Source organism: Amphiura filiformis, chromosome 11 (genome assembly GCF_039555335.1).
Source record: "Amphiura filiformis chromosome 11, Afil_fr2py, whole genome shotgun sequence".
In the NCBI taxonomy this organism is placed as follows: domain Eukaryota; kingdom Metazoa; phylum Echinodermata; class Ophiuroidea; order Amphilepidida; family Amphiuridae; genus Amphiura; species Amphiura filiformis.
Window position 1 is genome coordinate 65,247,726 of NC_092638.1, and position 26,072 is coordinate 65,273,797.

At 39.0% G+C, this 26,072-nt stretch overlaps 1 protein-coding gene and 1 long non-coding RNA gene across 2 annotated transcripts in view; both read left to right on the plus strand.

Annotated features, from left to right (window-relative positions):
- The first annotated feature begins 5,712 nt into the window (after positions 1 to 5,712).
- Positions 5,713 to 26,072, plus strand: part of LOC140165157 (uncharacterized) — a 38,933-nt gene continuing 18,573 nt past the window's right edge. Inside the window, exons 1-7 of the mRNA XM_072188599.1 lie at positions 5,713 to 6,144; positions 7,096 to 7,467; positions 20,873 to 21,118; positions 22,148 to 22,279; positions 22,399 to 22,539; positions 23,978 to 24,109; positions 24,331 to 24,477. Coding sequence (XP_072044700.1) covers positions 6,018 to 6,144; positions 7,096 to 7,467; positions 20,873 to 21,118; positions 22,148 to 22,279; positions 22,399 to 22,539; positions 23,978 to 24,109; positions 24,331 to 24,477 — 1,297 coding nt within the window. The 5' untranslated portion in view covers positions 5,713 to 6,017. The remainder of the gene's footprint in view (positions 6,145 to 7,095; positions 7,468 to 20,872; positions 21,119 to 22,147; positions 22,280 to 22,398; positions 22,540 to 23,977; positions 24,110 to 24,330; positions 24,478 to 26,072) is intronic.
- LOC140164089 (uncharacterized) lies at positions 10,527 to 13,979 on the plus strand. The gene is made up of 3 exons (XR_011860490.1): positions 10,527 to 10,581; positions 13,005 to 13,072; positions 13,852 to 13,979. It is a non-coding gene; the product is annotated as an uncharacterized lncRNA (long non-coding RNA).

The window sequence follows — 26,072 nt, forward strand, 5'->3', positions numbered from 1 at the left end:
CTTGACCAGCAAGTTTTTAAAAAAAACGACTGATAAAGAAGAATAAACAGATGCACCGCGAGACTATATTTACACGGAACAAAACGCTATTGTTCTATGATATTTTTCGCTGGGTACAAAATATATCTAAAACCATGCTAAATCGTATAGACTGTCCAAAGTGTCATATTTTGATAACTCTTTATTTCAAAAAGTTACACGAATCTTACAGTCAATCCGATTGTTTGATAATAAACAAACATTCTTGCTTTATTTCACGCTGTATTTCATAGCCAAAATTAGTGGCAAATCATAGCTAATCATACTGATATCCACAATCTTTCGACACTGCTACAGCCATACATGGCTGTCACTGTCGCACTAATTTTTCAGATTCACTTTCAAATATACCCAGGCATTTTCCTGGATACCCTACATACAAATTCTGGACCCCATTCGCCAAAAAATCAAGTTTTTCACAATTCTTTTATTCTTTCCGGACCACAGCATATATTCATATTAATAAATACTCCACTTTCACACACCGTAATAACGGGACGTCCCCGTGGCGAAGTGGTTAAGGCCATGGACTTCTAATCCATTTATGAATTTTTGCTCAAGTTCGAAACTTCCCACCACTTTTTTTAAAATGTTTTATTAATCAATTTATTGTCGTAAATCAAGAATAACACCATTTCGAACATCCATTGCTATTGTGATATTATTATTTTTTTCATCAAACAAACATGTTTGATTTTTTATTCACATTTAGGCCTAGGCCTTGGGCCTACTTTCACCATCCAGATGCTATCACCATGCCTGACTATCATGGCATCTTCGTCATTTAAAACACCGAAATTTATTTATTATTTATTATTTATTTATCAGTGACTCTGTTCACAGCTCAGACTGAAATTATAATTCATATAAATATTATAAATGAAAATCACAAACCGCGAAAGATCGCCAACAACTGCCGCTGAATATTGATATCCAACTAGATTTCCCCACAGGGCTAAAGGGCAGGACTTAATTAGGGGAATTAAAATCACAAACCGCGAAAGAACGCCGACAACCGCCGCTTAATAGGTGTATCGAACTAGATTGCCCCGCAGGGCTACAAAGAACTACAAACCGCGAAATTTGGATATCCAACCAGATTGCCCGCAGGTATATCGATTATATGGATATCCAACAAATTCAGACCACAAACCGCGAAAGATCGCCAACAACTGCCGCTCAATATTGATATCCAAGTAGATTGCCCCGCAGGGCTATAAAGAACCACAAACCGCGAAATTTGGATATGGAACTATTGCCCCACAGGGCTTCAAAGAACCACAAACCACGAAATATGGATATCCAACAAGCTTAAACTACAAATTAGCTCCCGATAGAGAGCAGGACTTGATGAGGGAAATTAAAACCACAAAACACGAAAGATTACAAAGAACCACAAACCGCGAAAGACTAGATTGCCCGCAGGCCTATCGATTATAAAGAATCACAAACCACGAAATACGGATATCCAACAAGCTTAGACTATAAACTAGCTCCAGATAGAGGGCAGGGCTTGATGAGGGAAATTAAAACCACAAACCACGATATTCAACTATATTGCCCTGCTGGGCTACAAAGAGCCACAAACCCCGAAATTGGGATATCCAATTAGATTGCCCGTAGGCCTATCGATTATTCGATTATAAAGAACCACAAACCGCGAAAGATCAACAACAACTGCCGCTTAATATTGATACCAACTAGATTGCCCCGCAGGGCTATAAAGAACCCCAAACCGCGAAATTTGGATATGCAACTAGATTGCCCCACAGGGCTACAAAGATCCACAAACCACGAAATATGGATATTCAACAAGCTTAAACTATAAATTAGCTCCCGATAGAGTGCAGGGCTTGATGAAAACCACAAACCACGAAAGATCGCCGACAACCGCCGCTTAATAGGAATATTCAACTAGGTTGCCCTGAAGGCTACAAAGAACCACAAACCGCGAAATTCGGATAGCCAAGTAGATTGCCCCGCAGGGCTACAAAGAACCACCAACATTAAAACACGATTATCTGGGGCATTTAGACGCTTCCGTAGTATAGGCTTAAATATATGCGCATTTACCAGTTCCGACATGAAGTAGGCCTAAATCGGATTTACTCTATGTGTGTCTCTCTGGCATTGTCAACATTGGGTGTGTGTTGTTCATATTTACATTTTATTTACATATTTACGTAGCCTTGAATAATTTAAGTATATTAAAATGTTTATTGATCATTGTGTACGCCTCTGAACATTACAGTCACGCGTGACGAGCAAGTTTTAAAAATAAACGACTGATAAAGTTTTGTTTAATTATTTATTGTCATGAATCAAGAATGGCAACTTCAAACATCCATTTTTCGTTTTATTCGTTTTATGGTGCACTTCATAACCTGACTTTCCAAGCTTCGAGCTGCTTGGCTACATTCATAAAAAGAAAAGAAATCTACCAAAAAAACGTTGACAACGTAAAGAAATCAGCAAGTTTAAAAAAACCACCTCGGCTCACTTTTTGAAACTTGGTCCCATTTGAACACCAACAGCAAATCAGTGTTTTTATTTTATTTCAACAGAATACAGCGTTTCCAACAAGATTACAAACAAGCCTACTTGTTATTCGTTTAATTCAATCATTAATCATGATATTATAAAACAAAACACAAAAAGATATAGGCTTATCATGCAAGAACAAGATAATAACCGTTCAGGTCGTTCCAGAAAGCTTACAAATTAATATCGCATCTGCACATTAAAGATACATAACACTTCTGGAAATGTTTTAAATTGATGTAAATATGATAAAGTTTAAATCAGTACCTTTTACAAATGGGACCAAGTTTCAAAAAGTGAGCCGAGGTGGGTATTTTTAAAATTGCTGATTTCTTTACGTTGTCCACGTTTTTTTGGTAGATTGGTGTTTACACGTGTGACCAAAAACAAACGGGTAGAACTATACTACTTTTCTAAGTAGTAGATAAAGGGTGAGAAACAGACCATTATCAGAAATAATGGGCGTGTTGTTCATGACTGGCTCAATGTTAGTTGGTTTGAGGTTGAGACCCCGATTTTCTCTTGCCACTCTAACATTTGCATTTAAATTGAGCTCTAAATGCATTTGTTTTGAAAATCTACCCGAGACAAGAAACGAACTCAGATTCTACATGTATGTTGTGATCCTTTCCATAGTGTTTCTAGAATGTCCATGGTATTCCTTTTGTTTAGCTCGCAGCCCGAGACCGTTATCTTGAGCTATTGTGTTGATAATGGTCTCTGGGCAGCTAGCCACCTCCATTACTCTATTGTAGGTAATGGTAGGGGCAGCGAACCTTAAACAAAAGAAATACAATGGATAATCTGTGAATATAAAAGGGCTAGACGTATATATCATAATAATGAGAGGAATACATACAATCAATCACTGTATAACTTAACTATAGTATGTCAATGGTATCGATTGCCATCTTCTTCATCACCGTAGACGTGGTTGTTGCCAACCATACGTCATACCTTAGTAACTTGTTCACGTTTGCATACCCGTTGGCAAGCATTGACTCTATGTTGTGATCATTATGATCGTGGTTCCAAGCACATAGAGCGTGGAGACTTTTTCAGCAAACTTCCCCTTACGGCATACCGTCGCGAACGCAACATTGGAAATCACGTGGTTCGCGCCTCATATCCTCAACCCACACCTGGCACCAATCCTTGTAAGAGACCACGATGTAAGTGCTGACCTATGTACTTCAGGTCCCTCATGTCACTGGACATAATGACGTCAAACACCACATCACCTCCAGATTCAACTGTACATCTGAGAATTTGATTTATGCCATTATTTGCCAACAATGGCACAAAGTCTATACATTGGTGAAAGCAAAACTCATCTGACTCATCTGTCTGTTCGCTTTTCCGCACATCGCAGGTCAATTGAACCTTGCAAACCAGTAGCCGCACATTTTAACAGCCAGAACCACAGTTTGGAATGTTTTATCCTCTGTACCTGATTGGAATGTTTTATCCTCTGTACCTGAAGAAGGGTCTTTACCCGAAATATTGTACTTTTGACTCTGTACACTTTCAGCACCGCTACCACACCCATAGGCAACTGGACTCTATAATATTCTACAGTGCTACTGGTTTCAGATAACACGTTGTTTAGCGTGCAGGGTAGGGTTTATATAATGATTATGGGCTATGAAGGGTAGTTGGTGAATAATTATAATGCATGGCAGAAGAATACGTAACGGTGAATAGAAATGTGCACTTGAAGTATTTGAAGTATTTGAAGTATACATGTATACATGTACTTTGATAAGCTCCCATTAAGCATACTTTCATAGTTTGAAAACTGACTTTGTAAGTTCAATAGGTGTGAAGTAGCCTGGGACACGTATGGTTGAGGTAGTGATTCTTATACATGTTTTATAATCATGTGATTGTTGTCAAAATTAAACATGAGCCAGGTATGGTGCTAGTATATAATGTAAAACTCTTCTCCTTCCAATCATGTCTGTAAATGTATGTGTATTTTATTTATAATAAAAACATAAAGATAAAAATATAACATATGATTTTGCATACCACTTTGTCCTGTTTTTTTCTCATTTCTTCACAATTTTTTTTTTTTTTTAAGTGGAAGAGAATTTATGCCCAAAAATGAAGTCTTCGCTTATGAATAGGGCTGCCACACATCCAGGTACTCTTTTTAAAATGGATACATTTTAGCAACAATACGTGTTCCCAAATCCCAATAACTACGTGTTCGAGTAAACTGATCCATTTTACATTGCACTAATGCATGACACAGGAGGGCGATATATAGACATCCAAAATGAACCAGAACAGGGCCACTGGCGTAGAAAAGTGCAACCACACTATCGTATATCCGCCTTATAGTTAAAACAGTATTTAAATTTACTGTTTGTGCTATCGACTGTTTATAAAACGTACAGTTTGCATTGTCTATTTTTTATTGTGAATGAGATGTAGGCCTACATGTTATTATAAACGATATGGAATATGTTTATTTTCATTTCGTTTACTTGTATTATACAGTAATATCTTCATGGAAGTGTCAAGTGCGTTAAGAAAAAAATTATAAGAAGAATGATTATTGTGTTATAATATGAAAACAATTATTCAAATGTCATGATTTTAGAGACGGAATTATTTAGAAATGGTTTATGAATTATCAAGCTCATGACATGAGGAGATATTTATGTGTGTGATATTCGTTTGATGAAAAATAAAAATATATTGTTGTTCAGATGTATGATAAACATACAATGTACTTGTAGTAAGTACAATATTAATGATCCGAGCAGTTATAATATAATTTTTGTGGTGTTTATGTAAATCATATAAATCAACAAGTTTTATGGTGATATAAAGGACCGTATCTCAGAAACTGGTCGGAAAGTCTATACTTACATTTTGCAATTAAAATACCATATAAATATCAACTTTAACAGTGATCTGTACACTAATGGTCGAATCTTTATTTTCAGTCAAATTATTAATACAACACTCTTTCGCATATTAGTATGACTTCGACTCTTTGTTTCTCTTTGTGTTTTCTGAAGCGTTAAATTGGTTCAATGTTACTGGAACTCTTTTGTCAAGTCAAAGTTCACAAGTGCTATTGTTAGAATATTTCATAAAGCCATTCAACGTGAACAACTAATTGAAATGATATTTACTTTTTCATAACTTCCTTATTTAGACAATATAAGCGATACCAAGTACGTCGGTATTATGGTATAAACGATAGAAGGAAGTACTTCAACGTGATAATTGTAAATTGTCAGTGATCATGACAATCGTATAGGACTATTTGTCGTCCAATAATGAGATATTATTGCGGTGATTCAAATACATGCTATAATGAGGCGGATCAGGCAAAGTTTAACAAACAAATCCGGGATGCAAGCAAAAACAACTCGTTCTGTTCCACACAACACTCGATGAAAATCTAGCAATGAAATCACATGATTCTAAATAGTTTAGTTGACTCGTGTATACTATACAAAAGTCTCGTCATGCATGTCCATGCAGTTGGTGTACAAATTTTTGTGTCAGTAATGCTTATATGCATTTGGGAAACGTGGGCTGCTGGTAAGTACAATGATACTTATATATGCCTATAACAGGAAACCATTGCCAGTGTTAGTATGCTAGAATGTAAGATATTAAAGTTTTAGTTGAGCTCGGAGTGAATGAATTTGAACATAGGTCAAGAAATGAATATTGGAATAAAACAATTTAAAAAGCGCAGCGTAGCTATTATTATTGTGCACCATATACGCAAATTTGATTTGATTAGAATGATTGGTTGCAAAGAAATTAGCGATTACATGATGCACACACCAATGCAAACAAAAGTTTTTAGTTGTCGTATGGGAATCTCCGGCCTCGGGTCTGCACAAATAAAAGGAAGGATTTGCCGTAAATCCTTCCTTTACTTTGAAGCCACTTTTTAGCCATGTCCTTATGCAAGTCATGTCTTGCATGGAGACATGCATGCTTTGTGGAAAGGCAGGACTTTGAGCTATGTCCTTATCCAAGACATGACTAGCTACAAGACATCAACAAAGTATGTAGCTAGCCTTAAGTCATATCTTAATACGATCAGAATGGGACATGTCTTACTTCATGTCCTAATTAAAGACACATTATTGAATAAGTGACTTCTAACAAGTCACTAATGCTTCGAGTCGTGTCTTATCACAATTTCCTATGTCTCTAAACTAGACATGACTCATATGAATAAAGTCATGACTAACCACAAGATATGTGGTTATGATATGTGACTTGCACAAAGACGCTAAATTAAGACATGTCGTCTGAAGACATGTCTCCATGCTAGACACAATTTTTGCAGCGTACTACTGATAAATACTTGTCCAAATACTCAGTGGATATCTTTGGTATATAAAATGCTACTTTGGTTTTAATTTTAAATCCCAAACCACAAATTCAACTCTTCTGAAATTGGTCTATGTACAAGTCTATGGATCAATTAACATGACTGCCTAACAACTGCTCCTAATAATTTTATTTCCACAGAGTACAAAATAGACGTAATTCTTGTTGATAGCAGTCCCCTTGTTGGTGAAAATACTGCAGAAAAATACAGAGCCTATTTACCATGGAGCAGACAAAGTGCAGATTTTATTGAGATTGGTAGAACCAGCAACACTGGCACAGGAGAGGTGGGACAAGGATATAAAAACCCTGGTGATGGAGACAGTGTTCCACGCGGGTCTGGTTTACCAGACGGTACGAGAATTGATCTTGGAAGCAGTGATGGCAACTGGAGACGGATGGAGGTACAAATTCCCAAATCAACAAGTCTCAATCGTATTGGAGTATTCTATGCCACAACAGAATACAACTCAAACCGTGTTACAATTCCAATAATCAAGATGTCTGAAACTGGTAAGATCTGTTATGTAATATTATGACCTCTATAATAACGAATGTAACCTTTATACCCTTTAACATTTGACTACAATATGACCTTTGACTTTGAATGACCTCAGCTTAATTTTTGTCATGTATCTTTCATATTGATGATTATATCACCAAGGGAATGTTTATAGGAGGTCTGGTTTCCAAGTAGTACAATATTTCTGTACCAATGATCAATACGCAATGACAAATGGATACGGATTTATAAAACAAGTCTTACATTACTAATGAAGACAGCTTAAACCGTGTCACAAAACCAACTATCACGATGTTTGCAAATGGTAGCATCCCCTTTCGGTTAAATGACTTTGCCTTAAGGATGGTGTAAACTAACAGTCAGATAATTCTTGATGCAATGATCAAACCTTTTTGAATGGAAATGAAGTCAATCAATGTTGTTTGATTGCATCATATGGGTAGTTTATACATTGTAACAACCGTTACGTTATGAATATTTACAAACAAACTCTACAGCAATTAGCTATGGTGTATATACACACACACTCTACATTGAAAATAAATAATCATAATCTTAAACTAGAACAGTTCTCGGCTTTTGTGGTGGTAGGGGACTTTGTGTGATGCTGGTTGGTGTGTTTTGATTTATTGGTTTACACTTGATCTGTATGTGAAATTTCTCTTTAGAACGTTTGTGTTTTAAATGTACATGACTGTATGTGTTGTATGTCTGTGCCGTTGGAATAACCAATGCCAGATCTATCATATAGTTTGATTTTGAAAGGCCACTAATGGTAGAAAGGGTGTGTTTGTAGCTTAGAATGGATTTGGAATCTTCATAGCTTGTTGTGATTGTATAATCACAATGCCTCCACCTTGACGCCCGTTGATGTAAAAAATAATATGTGCTTTTTGTTTTTGAAAATTTGAAAAACATTTGAAAGAAACTATTTTTGAAATTAAAAATCAGAAAAGAAATGCAAATTAGCTCAGTATCATAATAACGAATTATATCATACCCAAAAATTAGCCGGAATTTTAACCGTGGTCTACCTATCCTACCTCTGAAGTGGATTCGCCTATCCATTCACGAGATTGGACGGAGTGCTCATTCAAATATTAACAACTCAGAAGTAAAAACAGATTAATTGAATTTTACTGATAGACCTTCTCCGTTTCCGCAAGGCCGATCACGTAAGTTGCATTACGTAAAAGCATTATGGCATGAGGATTTTAAGAAATGTAATTGCGAAACAATGGACATAGCTTCGCCGTACCATGGGACTTATTTATAGGATCAAGTAGGTGCAAAGGTGATGTTTAGTGTGCTGTTGAGTTATGTTTTTGGTTAACAACCGCCCTACCCTACCACCCTACCTCACACTCATACCCCCACTACCATACCCACCCTTATACCACACTACACCCACCACCCTAACGGCCACCACCTTACCCCACTAATACACCTGACACCACCACACCCATCATCCTATCCATACTACACTCATGTACTCTATGCTCAATCTCATTAATGCACTACTCCTACCACCCTACACCACTCTTATACCCCCGTATCACCTTCTATCATCATACCCAGACCCCACTACCCACATCACTCTATCCCTACCAACCTTCCCTTATATCTCACCCTAATACCCACCACTCTATCCCACGCTAATACCCCACCCACTCTAATACCTCACCACCCTACCCCACGCAGATATGCCATTGAGTACTTGAAAAACATACTGATAAAACATGAGGGTCTATCTTACTTCAAAATAATTAAAAAAATCATTCGTATCATGCACTGCAAGCAAAGAAAGACAATTCATTCTACGCGTATTTCAATGAGTCGCTTACTTAGTGATATGCGCCATTATCACTAGAGATGTCCTTTTCAGAGGGCTGAGCTTTCGGAACTCTAGCGAGTGTCATCTTCAGAGCAACTAAATAAACATGATTATGCGCCTTATATACACTAGGGCAACTGTCAAAATAGGACATGCCAAAGTAATTGACATAAAGTGTCAAGAGGGGGATGTCAAAATGATTGACAGGATATTCAACTTGGTCAGAAGTCCTTTTGAATAATCTATTCCATTCAGGAGGAACGTCCACTCCTTTGTCCCTACTGAAATTGTCTGGAGTGGAATGGATACGCCAAGCTTCCATGAACTTCCTTTCAGACCATGGTGTTCATTAGACTAAATCCGTCAGTCTCCTAACCTATGCGCACGGCCGCTTCTCTGTGCCGGTTCGGAGACTGACAAAAATATAGCGCATAGAGTGTAGCAGTAGAATTTGACCCTACGTCATGAAACGTCACCTCATGAATATGGATTTTTCAAGCATATAAGATCGAAATTCACTTCAGCGATGCGCTGGCTCAGTTTATTTTTACTGTCGCTTAGATGTAAATTTCGAATGTAATTTCCCTGCCAAGATAACTTTTACTAATCTTTCTTGACTTTCAATGAAGCATGTAGAAACTTTGAGTAAGTGGGCACACCTGGACTCCACTTGGGCATATACAGTGCTCAATTTTACGTAGGCCTATATTTGATAAGGACAAATATCGTAACCGGGGATGGCACCATGCAATGCATGCATGCTATACACATGCACATATGATATACATGTGTATAGTGTGTATTGAAAACTGCAGGTGCTTCTGAAAATGTGAAATGACATGAGCCAGGGCTGTCAACTTTTTGGAATTGCTTGGCGTGAGACAGAGACGTACCGGGATTTGCCGACTCCCAATGTTCATTTTGTACCAGGATTATTTGAGCCACGGCGCTCGAGAATGTGAAACGCGGGGTGGGGGTAGGAGCAACAAATTATTCATGACGATGCGTGAGATTTTACTCATTTTCCAGCTTTTTGCGTGAGCTTTACTACCTTGGCGTGAGATTATACTACCTTGGCGTGAGACCGTGAGAAAGTGACCCAATGCGTGAGACTCACGGCCAATGCGTGAGAGTTGACAGCCCTGCATGAGCCTGATCGTCAAAATACTTCTGCACCGTCCTGCACATTAATGGCATCTGCAACCTGACATACCAGAGATGATTCAATGGGTGAATACTGAGTCTGAGATTTGTGCCGTTTGAAATTGTGGTAAGTTTACTCGGACAGAAGTCTGAACTGTCACACTGTCACTGAACTTCAACTGTTGAGCGTTGTATGGTTGTACTGCTGGTTTGTTTAATACTGGTATCATAATACTAATCATGGCGTGTCCGTCCGTCCCTCTGTCCGCGCGCTATCGCGTGCGCGTGGCTCGCTAACGCGTGCTCGCGGTGCGTATCGCGTGCGAGCTATCGCGTAGTGCGCGGAGTATACCCACGGGCGTCATGGGCGTAGTGCGAGCATCGGAAAGCATTACAGTGTGGTTAATCGTGCAGGTGCATCTCATCGGATTCCAAAACGGCACACGTGCACTAGTCGTGCAGAGGCCTATTAGTAGTTTAAAAGGTCAGGGCAGTAGGCCTATATGGGTAACGGGTGTTGGGTAATGAGAGATAGTCACAAGAACCACCCAACCCGAGAACCGCGAAATCTAGTTAGGCCAAGTAAAAAATAAAACATGTTTCACGTCCGGGTTTTGAAAAAAAGGAGGAGGAGGGGCTTTTATTTTTTATTTTTATCGCAAAATTGGTGTAAATACCCATACTTAGAGCTGTCTTAGCGTATACAATAATGCCTGGAAAAGGAGGAGGCCCTTTTTATTTTGTTGTTCTGAGAGTTACACCCCTCCAATGATCACAAAACCTTCCTAAAATGTTTCTTGTATCTTAAGGGCTGGGGTATGAACGTTTGGACAGTATTTATTGTGGGACATTAGAGCACATCAGACATATCGAATTGCATTCTGAATACGAAGAATGTCATTCTGATATCAAATAATTTTGATTTTTGAAATTCGCAATTTAATACACATTTTATGGCAAATCATTAAAATTGATATTTTTGATATTTAACAGTACTTGAAGTAAACTTTATAAATCTGATGATTTATACTTAAAGTGTATGTAGATGGGATGAAAAGCCGACGATCAATTGAAAATTTTGACCTTTCGTATTGAAGATATGGATTTTTTTTCCCAAAACACCCAAAAAAATAGGTCTTTTGGGAAAAAAATCCATATCTTCAATATGAAAGGTCAAAATTTTCAAGTGACCGTCGGCTTTTCTTCCTGCTACATACACTTTAAGAATATGTCATTAGATTTATATAATTTACTTGAGTACTGTTATATATCAAAAATTTGAAAAATATCGATTTTTTATAATTTGTCATAAAATTTGTATTATATTGTGATTTTCAAAAATGAAAATTATTTGATATCAGAAAGACATGCTTCGTATTCAGAATGCAATTCGATAGGTCTGAGGTGCTCTCATGTCCCACAAAAAACTGTCGAAACGCAATAGACGCTCATTTTAGATCCCTTAACAAAGCTATAGAAAGCATTCCAACTTCCTAGACATATTTTTTGAAAAGTTATAACTGAATTTCAAAAAATAAAAATATATTTGAGGAAACCTCAAATAAGGAAGCGGGAGGGGACGTGAAACATGTTTATTTTTTTATTTTGCCTTATATATAAGGCGGAAATTATTCGGGTTTTGTTACTGCGTGCGTCAATAAAGTCCCAACTCACGCTTGCGTAAATTTACATTTAAATATTAAGCGTGCGCCAGTCATGCATTGCATTTACACAACAACTAGCGTAAGCACTGCGCCCAACAGGATGCTAGCTAGATTAGTCTTATTTTTTCCGCCTAATGCTTGGTTTCATACTTTTTGCCGCTCAGCGGCATGACGCTTCACCGTGCCATTTGTACTTGTCTGCAAGCCGAGCGGCACACCACTGAGCGGCAGTGGCATGACTCTGAGACTGAATGGCACTCTTTCCGCGCAGCACCACTCCAACAATTGTATTTTGTTCTCATACGTCAGAGCGACACCGCTCTGAATTGATTTGGAACTCTTTGAAACCAGGTCACCAAACTCAAGGTGTAGGGTCTTAATAGTGTGCGCATTTTGGTGATTGCAACAAATTATCAAATCACAGGTACCGTATTTGTTCCATTGCCCAGGGCGCTTAACAAAATCATTTAAAATCATTTTGGGTGGGCGCTGATTTTTTACATTTCTTAGGCCAAGAAGATGTAAATAAAGGTCCAAAATATTCATCTATCATCGTGGTGTGTCATATGTTTCAGATTTGCATGGGCAGAACTAATAATGTAATATTATCAGTTTGCTTGATGTAAAGTCACTACAAATTATGTAGGTGGGCGGTTAATGGAACAAATGCGGTACGGTACGCCAACCTAATCCTTCAGCCGCAGAGCGTACACATACAATGGTGGTCTGTTGGAGGTGGCACACTGAAAGTAGGCCCAACTGATGTTAACTATCAAACTTGAAGCAAGTAAAAAAAATACTATGGTCAATGTTTATGAATTCTAAAAATAGGCCTAAATGTAAATAAACCAAGACTACTAAATGTTTTGTATTGTTTGTTTTTCAGTACACAACATGACTGTATAGTGTTCAGCAACTTGAAGTTTCACAACTCAGATGACAATCAATTATCAGGTATGTACAAATTAAACAACAAAAACATTGTGAGAGAAAGATATGATCACTTCCATATTGAATTTTGAACTGGAAGTCATGCATACAGGTCATAAGTTTTGTGTTATTTAGACCAAAATGTTTTGTGTTTATTAAGACAAAAATGTAAACCAAATAACCAATGTAGGCCGAGTATGCCCGCAGGGGGCAGAGTGCCCCTGAGCTTTTCCCCTGACAAAAATGGAAGAAAAACTACCTTTCTGACAAAAAATGAAAGAAAAACTGCCCCTCTGACAAAAAAATGAAAGAGATAATCTGGAGGACAAAGGAAAAGAAATAGAAAAGGGGCAAGGAGCTCCTTTCCACCAATATTCACCCTGATCATGGGCAAAAATAGTGTAAAATGCATGAATGGTGTTGTTACATTTGCAAAAACAACAACATTTTAACTGTTCAAATGAGGGGCCTTCAGGAGGCCTCATCGTACCACTTCCGCATGAGGCCTAAAAAAATGTTTGATCGGCGTAGCCTGACCGACCCCAAAAGAGTCCCGACCCTTTTTTTTTTTTTTTTGCAAAATGAAAAATAAATGAATTAAATTTTTTTAAAGAAGAAAAGTTCAGCTAAATGGGTCATCTGGTTACGCCAATCAAGCAATTTTTTATGCCTATTTCAACAACTTTTGAAATTGGAATGTGTTACGATTTTGAAAGCCAACATGCTGTAATACCGTACATGATTGCATATCAATATTCTTTACTTTTATTGATTTAGCGTTCTTTTTTGTTGTTATTTTGCAGATCAAGAAGATGGATTTCAACTATAACAAGTTTTGCCTACAGCAACAATAGATGAATGATTAGCAAGCAATGGGTGCTGGCATTTTGCTGAACTGAAAATATGAAAAAGAGCAATTGTAACATTCACAATCATTAAGGGGTGGTGCAATAATTATGTGTACCCCGGGGGGGGGGGTGAATTTTCAAAATGGTCTGCCAAAAGCCGCTTGCCCCCCCCCCCCCTTTGGCCGTGCCAAAAACCTTTGCCCCCCCCTTTCGACGTGCCAAAAACCTTTGCCCCCTTTTGACGTGCCAAAAATCTTTGCCCCCCCTTACACATGCAAGATTTTGGGAACCCGAATTTAAAACCTTAAATTGTCTTAACATGTAATGCGAGCGCAGCGAGCAGGAAATTTTGTATATTTGAACGTGTTCGTAACGTTTTCCTGCGCTTTTTAGGGCGTAATATAGAAACGGTGCCCAAAATATCTGTGCCAAAAATTGCTTGCCCCCCCCTTTCGACCGGCCAAAAATCGCTTGACCCCCCCCTTTCGACCTGCCAAAAAATGCTTGCCCCCCCCTTTTGGCCTGCCAAAAAATCTTTGCCCCCCCTATAATTCACCCCCCGGGTACACATAATTATTGCACCACCCCTAATTCACATTCCTCCAGGAGTGAAATTCATACCGTAGTTTTCCTTACTGATGTTAACAGTAACAGTATCCTGCAGGGTTCATCAAAAATAAATGAAATAAAAGATTGGGTCAGATTTTTATCCAAGTCCACCTCATCTCAGTCATCTGAGTCAGAGCGATTCCATTTGTATCCAGGTCAGTCAGCCACTTCCGAATTCATTTGTGTCTGAGTCCAGACTCGAATCCAAGTCCAACAAGACTATGGCAGATTTCATGCTCATAATCGGAAGTTACAGATTTTATATTAAAGATTCCAAAAAAATTGCCACCAATCCCATTGTAGATGTTCAGTCACAAAAACAGGTGTTATATTTCTTGTAACTCTACATCCATACATTGTGAATCGCAATCGCAATGCATGTAGAGTCACAAGAATTAAAACACCTTGGGCGGGTGTTGTTTTCTTATGAATAATGATTACTCTTCATGATTTTGTTGTTTATTATGTAGGGTGTCATTTTTGGGTAATTTACTGCCCGGGTACCCGGCGCATTTTTTGGGCGGGTAACCGGGTACCCAAAATTGCAAAAAAAGTTTTCGGTTTTGTAGTGTCCCTGGACCTAGACCTAAATGCTAGGATCATTCATGGTTGACGATGTTTTGTGTTTTTAATATGAAAATTTATACTTTGTTTTCATGTCATACTCTATTAATGATATCAAAATGCATTGAATTTGAAAAATGCACAAAACATTGTGCAAATTTTTTTTGGGTTAACCATGAATGATCCTAGCATTTAGGTCTAGGTCCAGGGACACTGCAAAACCAAAAAAAAAATTAAATTTCTGGTACCCGGGCAGTGTAATCTCGGGCGGGTACCCGCGAGCCCGTCCAAAAATGCCAGCCTTATTATTATGTCAATGCACCTATTGGGTTGATCTGTGTTTATCATTACCCAGCTTTTTGGCTGTCCGTGCTTCTTGCCATGTGCATTCACTTTCTTCTGGACACAGATCATCTCCATGTACCGTATTTAATTTTAAAATAACTTTCATAATGTGTGATTTGATTGTATGAGCAGTAGTTGATTAAGAGCAGGGAGCTGGTGGTTATTCTCTTTGTACCAGAGATGTAAGTTTTCGGGGAAATTTCCTGGGTTTGTTTTGGTTTGGTTCTTTTCGTGGAATTTTCATGCCTTTCACAGGAGTTTTTTCGTGGCTTACATCTCTGTCGTGTGTCTTTTCCCCCACCAGTCCCAAGTACAGGGAATAAAAAGGAAAAAGAATTAAAACACCTGTTTTATCTTTTCTAAGTTTTATGATAAAGAAATAAACAATAAAAAAAGTGCACACTTCACAACCGGATCAAACTGCACCACTAATAATAACAAAGAAAAAGTAGCATTTTATTATTAAAAACATGCAAGAAATCATTAATGTTGTGACCAGATTGACTCTTCTCTTACAATATATCATCACTTCCCTGATCATACAAAGTGACAAAAACAACAACACTCCAACCCCTTCAGATGCTCCTTTTTTGTCTGAATTCAGTTCCTAAAGTTATGTAATGGGACTAGTGACTACTCTGCACTGCACACCCCTACCAAGATTTTAGTTCAGTGCTCGCACCACAGAACCAGTCACACAATGAGTCCTGAATACATACTTATGAAGAGGCAGCTGCTACTATGAGCCCCAACTTAGTAACTCGGGCCATGACTTAGTAACTCGGGGCCCGAGTTACTAAATCAGGCCCGACTTAGTAACTCAGGGCAACGCTTTAGTAACTCAGGGCCCGACTTAGTCACTCAGGGCCACAACTTAGTAACTCGGAGCCTTGACTCAGTAACTCGGGGTCCGAGATAGTAAGTCAGGGCCCCGAGTTACTATCTCGGACGCCGGGTTACTAAGTCGGGCCCCAAGTTACTTAGTAACTTGGGGCCCTGACTTAGTAACTCGGGGTCCGAGTAAGTAACTTGGGGCCCGACTTAGTAACCCAGGGTCCGAGATAGTAACTCGGGGCCCCGACTTAGTAACTCGGGTCCGCGATAGTAACTCAGGGCCCCACTTAGTAACTCGGGGCCCTACTTACTAACTCGGGGCCCGGCTTAGTAACCCAGGGTCCGAGATTTTTATTTTCTTTCATGTCACTTGGGGCTCCGTAGACATATGACCATCCATCAGGCACGTAAAAGGATAGAAGACGGAACCTAAGCTACTAAGGGTGGAATTGCGCCACCACCAACTTATGCAAGTTGACCACTAGTGCATAGTGTAGTCCTAGAAGTTCCATTTTAAACCCTTTAAACACATACCGTATCTTGTGCAATTGACATATTCAAGGTCTGTGACCCGATTGACAGCCTCATCCCCAAGTTGAGATTTTTATACCATCAGAAACCTGATTTACCTGATACTACATCACATTAAAATGTATTTAACTTTACTGCGATATCGTTTGCAGTTTGGCCTAGCCCTAGCTGAGGCTAGCTCTAGTATTAGACTTAGAGCGCTCACTTGGGTATTAGTTCCAAGGGAAATGAAGAAATCCTTGTGACCAGATCCACAGTACTCGCACATTAAAGGTCCGTTCATACCACCACCGCATAATTTGCGATGCTTTGCTTTGCGATGCCGATATATCGATTACTTTTTACCGCAACTCAACGCAACTCGTCACATTTCCAAGTTAAAATGTATTTAACTTCATTGCGATATCGCAATGCAATTTTGCAGTACGATGCAGTGCGACAACGCACCGCATCGCATTTGCGATGCGTTGCTTTGCGATGCCGATATATCGATTACTTTTTACCGCAACTCAACGCAACTCGTCGCACTCAAAGTTAAAATGTATTTAACTTTATTGCGATATCGCAATGCAGTTCTTGCAGTGCGACAACGCACCGCATCGCATCGCAAATACGGTGGTAGTATGAACGGACCTTTAAGGTTCGTTCATACTACCACCGCATTTGCGATGCGTTGCTTTGCGATGCCGATATATCGATTACTTTTGCCGCAACTCAACGCAACTCGTCGCATGTCCAAGTTAAAATGTATTTAACTTTATTGCGATATCGCAATGCAGTTCTTGCAGTACGATGCAGTGCGACAACGCACCGCATCGCAAAGCAACGCATCGCAAATACGGTGGTAGTATGAACGGACCTTTAGTTTGCAGTACGATGCAGTGCGGCAACGCACCGCATCGCAAAGCAACACATCGCAAATGCGGTGGTAGTATGAACGAACCTTAAGGTCCGTTCATACTACCACCGCATTTGCGATGCGGTGTGGTGCCGACGATCAACGATTGTGACACAAGTTTTACTTTCATATTAGGGCATACATGTACAACTACAAGAACTCCAAAAATCATTTGAATTTCAGTAGCCTTCAGTCGCAGGCCTAAATGTCGGGCCTAGCTGTGCAGTCGTACATCACATATCATAGTTTTAACATTAAATCATGTATATAGGCCTACTAGGGCAGGCCTAGGCCATATAGTAGTCACAGACACTATAGGGGCCTAGTATAATTTAAAAGAGTCCTGTACTCCTAGCTATATTTTTCACCCATGTATCAGTGATGTCAACGCATTGTGGAGGCTATTTTCACTTACACATCAGCAATCTATGTGGTGTCCTTACTCGTGTGCAGGTGTACACCAGCAATTTCATGGTACGCTAGCTATTTGAACTTGAAGCTGCGCCCAAATGCAATGAAATGCGCAGTCATGTCACTGACATCTACTCACTGCCACATCACAGCAGGTTGCAAAATGGTAGAACTATGGACACCAATATGGCAATAATAATAATATTTTTGTTGAAAACAAGTCGGTCTGGACAAACACATATTAAACATCCGGGATGACATCATATTCATAGGCCCGAATCCTTTCCCTTTTAAAGTAATTTATTATAAGCTGAAGCTTATACTCTGTCAATGCAGTTTTGTGAGTAAAGATTTTTACACACTGCACTGCGGCCTCGGCATGATCAGTCTCAGCAGTCAGTATTCTCAGCCTCAGGGCCAGGCATCAGAAACCCGATAATATTGCATGCTTGTGCATAAGCTTTCTTGCAGATCAGGCATGCATACAATGCATAACTATGCAGGTCGTTTGACAAAGATATTTCTCGGATAATCATCCATAATTAATACCATGAATACCTGACTACGTTGACGGTAGATGAAAACTTGCATTCGGCCTACATGCCCGGGCCTACATGATCATGTCTGTGTCTGAAAACACAAGCCCTTACCCGGCCGGTTCTGCACAGGGGTTCTGCATGCCCTTTTACTGATGATGAAGCTATTCTGAACAAATAAATGTAGCGATTCCTCCAAAATAATCATGAAATACATGATTAAATGGTTAAATTACGATCACCAACGACACAGTTTATGTAAACAACTTCACGTGTGTGATGACACGATCCCGGCACAATAAACCTGTACCGCTGATATTTATGACAAAACAGGACACTACTGCGCACGCTCAAATGGCAGGAATCCTGCCAGAAAGTGCTACACTTTTTAACACACAAGTTTTGTCAGGCCCTATTCGCGGCCGAACAGGATTATGGGTAAAAACGAACAGGATTGTGGGTAAAGTAGGACGCCGCCGCGATAGGGCCTGACGGAGATAGGCTAGGTGTTCATATCCAAAATCTTGGTATTGTCCCAGTCAATGCCATGTTGGTTTTGCCACACATGCCACACATGCTCAATGACTACAGTGTGAAAACTCACACTGACCAGTATCTTAACTTTGACTCGCACCATCCACAATCAGCCAAACGTTCAGTGCTGCGATCACTGTCCCAAAGAGATGACAATGTTTCGTCGAACGCTTAGGAGAGGAGAAACGCCATGAGAAGACTCACATCCGACAACCTTTGAAGCTCAACAACTGTAATCTTGCCGTACGTAGCTGGGACCTCTAAAGCTATACACAAAGTTCTTCGGAAGAAAAACCTTCGCGTTTACTTCAAAACGACCAATACTCTAAAACAGCAACTAGTACACCCCAAGGTCCATATTGCCAAGGATCTCCACTATTCTATACCTTGTGGAGCTTATGACCAAGTTTACATTGGTGAAACTGGCAGAACTTTGAAGAAGAGAACCAAAGCACCTTTGTTTCATAACCATTAAGGTATAGGACATTTTTCGTTTTTGCTATAGCCCACGAATGAAATGTATTTAATTATGTTTGTACTCACTCAGGTAGCATTGTGTGTAAATTTTACATCCGAACTAAGTGCTATTCTGTTTTTATGGTCATTTTAGTTTCTAAAATGGTCCAAAATTAGGGTTTTTTTAATATTGCCGTCCATTTCTAATCGTCACCCCCATAGACTTAACATGTAAATTAAAAAGGCCCATAGAAATTGAATAGCACTTAGATCGGATGTAAAATTCACACAGAATGCTTTTTGAGTGATTACAAAGATAATTGAATACTTTTCATTCGGGGGCTATGTGGAATTATACAATGACATTATAGGTCCTTTCACAATAAAATGTCCATCTGAAACAAAGCTGAAAGAGATACTGACTCTGGCAACACACAAAAATCAGCAATCGCTGAGCATGTGTGGCAAACCAACATGACATTTAATGGGACAATACCAAGATTTTGGACATGAACACCGAATGGTCTGAACGGAAGTTCATGGAAGCTTGGCATTTCCATTCCACTAGAGACAATTTCAAAAGGGACAAAGGAGTGGACATTCCTCCTGAATGGAATAGATTATTCAAAGGACATCTGACCAAGTTAATTAGCCTGTTTGCTCTCTACACAGGAAGTTCTCCTTTTTTTGACTCATTGACATTTCCTGTCAATCATTTTGACATCCCGCTCTTGACACTTTATGTCAATCACTTTGACATGTCATTTTGACAGTCCCCCTAGTGTATATAAGGCGCATCATCATGTTTATTTAGTTGCTCTGAAGATGGCACACGCTAGAGTTCCTCCCGAAAGCTCAGCCCTCTGAAAAGTACATCTCTAAGGAAATATCAAATCTTACTCAATTATTCCTATATATCATTAGGCCAATATTGGTTCTGAGTGTATTATTGAGCTACAATGCAATGAACATTGTGCGCCGTTAAGGCCAGTTTACCGAATTTCTCATTAAATTAGATATCCGTTGACGTTCAAAATAAAGTGCTGTCTAGATGTAATCACAGTTGACACACCAGGGAAATTGTACAACATACATTTACCTAAAAAAATAGTAGCTTGCGAACAGACCTGTTTCTAAACCAATAACAATGTATAAGGCCCTTTGGGCTCATACAATTATCAGAAACATAACAGTTTCTTTGCTAACGGTCCAAATGTTATTATTACTTTTTTTATACACATTTTGTATCGCCTCGCAGCAAAAATAACACCAGACCATTACACCAAGACCATCGGTATTGGGGAATCTGTTACACTCACTGTGACATCAACTGTTAACAATGTACGCTGGGTTCACAATAACGGCGACATCATCACAGATTGGAATGACCAGACTGAGGTGACAATAGACAACGTACGGCTGGCAAACGCTGGTATCTTTGAATGCTTTGAAGCAGGCAGACGAGAAATGGGTGAACATGCTATTATGAGACTTATCGTCAGAGGTATGTCACTTTAGCAATGCGTACAGATTATTTCTTCAGTTTTTAACAAAGTAACTCTCTAAGAGGGCCTCTATATCAAACTACAAAATAGTGCAGTTATGCTGCACAGCAAGAATGATTCGACCTTTGCAGTACTTAAACCTGCTTAACAGGAACTTACTCCAGCAAAATCAATCGATAAAGTCTCACCCATCCTCCACATTGAATGGTGGACTGCACCAATACCCAAATATGGCACTTGCCAATCAATAATCACCCACTTGAAATCCCCTGACTCGCTCCACATTTGCAGATGCCCCACCTACTCAGTTTTTAGCCTACAGGTAATGATACATTATTCTTGATTGACAGCAAGTACAAAAAAAATCCGTCAAGTGGTAGAGTGCGTTCCACAAGTGAGTGATAGTCACTAAAAGTTTCATTTGAATTACACAGGGAATTTTGCAGGACATGCCGTGCCCTTCCTTACCAAAACACCAAAGTGCGAATATTTCCAAACATCTAAATTAGCTAAAAATGTAGGAAATGTTACAAAACTATATTTTCTAGAATTTCAGAGAGTACAAAAATATTGGCCGGTTATTTTTCACACAGTGACGTTAATTAGGCAATGCCCTATACCTATAACATAAACTGTTTGTCGAGGTCACACGTCAATGGTGAGAGCGTTGTGTAGGCATATAGAAAAATGAACAGTAACTGCAGCATGAATAGTTATGAGCTTGGCGGAAATTGTCCAAGAGGAAATATAAATTTTTTTAAACTCTACCTTTTATCATTCAAATACGTATAGATAAGTGGAATAAAGCCGCACTGAACCGAATATGGTATCAAAGTCCGCAGAACAAATTTTTCCGTATATCGACGCAATTTGTAATTCAAGAAATTGCCAATGATAAGTGTTCAGATACTTTTTGGTCGCAATATACAAAATTGGCGTGTTGTTTAGGTGTACAGAAATGTTGTCTTATATATTTGAAATGGGTGTGTAATTCTTTACTTAACTAATACTAATTACTTTTTGTTTAGCGTGTCCAAGTGCTAAGTACGGCCAAGACTGTTCCAGCAACTGCGAAACCTGTTGGAATGGAGGTATTTGTGCTGCTGACAACGGAATATGCTTGTGCCAACCAGGATTCACCGGCCCTTTTTGTGGTCAACGTAAGTACGTTCATCAAAATTCAACAAATATCCAAATGAAAAAGTAAATTATTAGCAACCATTGTCTTTGCTTGAATAGATTTAATTAACTAATAACCCCAACCATAATTCGTGTCTAGGTCATGGCAGAAATACATTGGGAGCTTCTGGCTACTTATCTTGCGGTTCAGGTTCCGAATGCATAAGAAGACTGATTTGCGGTCCTGATCCTATTGGATGTTCCTGTATAGCAGGGTACACTGGACTTGATTGCACAACAGGTATTATTGAATTGATGGAACAATAAAAATGATTCAATTTCGTACTTGTGTGGGTATAAACGTAAAATTGCAAACTTGGTTGTCTTGTTGATTTTAAATTACGCTCTAGATGGCAATGAAATACATCGTTAAGTAAGATGATTTTAGAAATTTGGAAATGGTTACAGAAGAAGATCGCGCGGAAGCAGTGATTGACTCTAAAACAGTCAAACATGACCGATGTCTTGCAAGGGTTGTGGGACTGAGGACTTTCGATTACAATTATAAGGTAATGATTACTACATAAATAACATTGTGATATTCAAACCCATAAACGAACACACAAGACAACGTGTTTGATATGATTCAAATTCATCTGATGCCCTATTAGGTACCCACGTGACCTTTCGTTCTCAATGACCTTTTGTCTTCAAAGACTAGTAGTTTCCTTCTACCGACTAATTAAACCATTTTGCGTGTTTGACTCTGCATTCGACGGATATCGGTCTTTACGCCATTGACAGCATTTTGAATAAGCGTGCGATGTCATAGTAAGAAAAGTAGCACGCATTGCACAGTGTTTCAGCTCATTGTTTTAAAGAAAATAACTGAGTAGCCATTCACAAGCTTTCAGCACGGAGTTGCTCATTATACTGTCTTTTCGCCCAAGGTCGGAATTACCAGAGCATGAGCTACTTTACGCTTGCGCCCAATATTGCCTTATGCAATAGAGGTGGGTTAAAATCAATCAGATGATGAGGTTTCCCTATCATAAAAATTCTTATGTAAATGGTACATCAAACTTGCCACTTAATGTAACAACTTTCTTACGGTTTTCTCTCAAAGTGCAAACCATTTATATATTCTCATAAGGTAACAACATAATGTATCATTTTCCTTGAAAGACGGGGGTTTAGAATTGTCAAAAGATTTGCTTCTATCAGAATCAGAAAGAGTGGACATCCAAAATCACAAAAATATCGAAAACTTTTCCATGATAAAAGAACTGATTATGAAAGAAAGAAGACCCTTTCTGAATGATTGTAACAAAACCAATATTTTGAGACCATTTTCATCACAATTGGGTAACTTTTTTGTGTTTGACCCCTATGGAGCCCCGATTCCAACCTTCGACCTTTTCGTCAATAACAGACTGATTGGTCGTAAGTAGTTCAAACTATATATTTGCTAAATTCCTGTAATATGGGGAATTTTTTGCAACCTTTGTGTAAATTTTGACCCTGCATTTCTCGGAATGCTCTTATTCTTATTCAATATACCTCAATATTAAAGCAAAACATGTAAGTCATACCCAAATTTAAAAGCATAAGCAAGTTATATCCCACTACAAAGCATGAAGTGAGCCTACACCGAAATCACTGATTGTGTTCCCTGAAGAATTGTGTTCCCTGATGAAAATAAAATAGCATTTCATCTTTTGATTCGAATTACTTCACAGCTTGCACTCAGGGATGGTATGGGGCAAACTGCAATATGGAATGTCATTGTGATGTCGACGACTGTGATAATGCAATAGGTTGTAACTCAGACAATAATTGTAACGCTGGTTTTGGAAATAACTTCTGTCAAGGTAAGAAAATTTAATAATCATGTCAATTGACTTGATGGTGTCTTTATAATTGGACATTGCTTTATTTCTGCAGCATGCTTTGTTGCGTCCGGTACTATTAGTGTATTGAATGTAGCCATCTCATGGTTACGCTTCGTATTTGAGAGAAATGTATTTATTATAAGTGTCCCTAATATTCTATTAACAGAAAGTTTATTATGTTAATATTAACATTGTCATAGGAAAAGATGTATGCAGTCGTGGATACTTTGGTAAACAATGCGAATTCATGTGCCACTGTCATGAAGGAGAAGGCTGTGATCAAAACAGTGGTGTCTGCAACAATGGAAGATGCGCTTACGGATGGGGCGGGGATGACTGTCAACAAGGTAATGTATAGATTCGCTTATATTTAATGATACCCCAGAAGAAAATAGTTATTTACAACGAACCATATAAAACAGTAGAATTGTTTTGATCTACATACAGTCATGGACAAAAGTTTGGATTTTTTTTTTACATAGCCCTGTTTTAAGTACAGATTTCTTAACATCAATGACCCGTCAGCCATGCAAAATGGATCACGGGTGTCTGGCAAGGTCCTAGGTACCATTTTATATTACACATTACGTAATGTAGGACAATGGCTTCTTATGCCTGACCGATGAACCATCGGGCATCCTTTTCGCAGTTATTTGAGCGATATGATTCATAAGGTCATGGGATACGAGTTGAGCGCAGATTTATACGCCTGCCTCATTCACTTACGTTATCGCGGCTACAAACAGAAGGATATTGGTGCCGCTTTAGTATTACACAAGTTGCAGTTCTAAACTTTTGAAGGGATGTCGAGAGACCGGAACTACTACACCTACTACACCAAGGTCAGGTCGGCCCCGAAAGATAACCGCCAGGGAAGACCGACCTCTTCTGAGACTTTGCCGCAATGACCGCACAAAGTCTGAATCTCGGCTAGGAACAGAATGGCTGAGGTCCACAAACGCGCCTGTTACCAGGAAACTTGTGAACAATAGACTGGTTAGTGCAGGTTTTCGCCCAAAGCGACCAATAAGTAAGCCGAAACTTCTGCAAAGACATCGGCATTCGCGCTTGCAATGTTCACAGAGACACAGGAATTTGACAGTAGGCCACTGTCGTAATGTGATCTTCAGTAACGATGCCCGGTCCTCCTCTACAGACAAGATGGCCGAGTCAAGGTCTGAAGACAGGTTGGTCAGGCCCTGCTTGAGGATTGTATCCTACCTAGAGTCCAGGGAGGTCGTGGTGGAATCGCAATATGGGAAGCATTTCACAGTAGGTCGAAATCACACCTCTGCATGCTAGAAGGACACATGAACCAGGACCAATCCTGCATGTTCTTGATACAGTTATGCTTCCGTTTGCAAGAAGAGACTTCGGGAACAATTTCTTGATCCAAGAAGGCAACACCACGGCACACAGAGCCCGACGCGTGCAGAACAATAAACATGTTCCTAATAATATTGAAAACTGCATTTGATACAAAAATAGAAATATTCCAAACTTTTGTCCATGTTTATTTCTTGATGTGTATGGTCGAGTAACTTTAGAATCATTGCGTCTCTCCAATCATAATCCTAACCCCAATCCTAATTTCTTAATCCTAGTCTAGCTATAGGACTAATCCTAGCTCCAAAACATAACCTAAATCATTACTCTAGACCTAACTAACCTTATCCACAGCTCGTGAGGTGGCAATAATTTTCTGAAAACTAATTTTTATATGTTTTTATAAGTAGGTATGTCACAGTGGCTGCACAATAATTCTGCTACACTGTGCATGCAAGCATAACAGTGAATTGAAAAGGGCGCGCTTCAAATTTGGCCAATTTTAGAAAACATCCATGTCGATAAATGAATTTCTTCATATGCTTCATTTATCCAAATTGTTTAAATTTTTAATATATGATGTGTGAAGCCTTTCCGAGGCTAACATCGGGTCCTT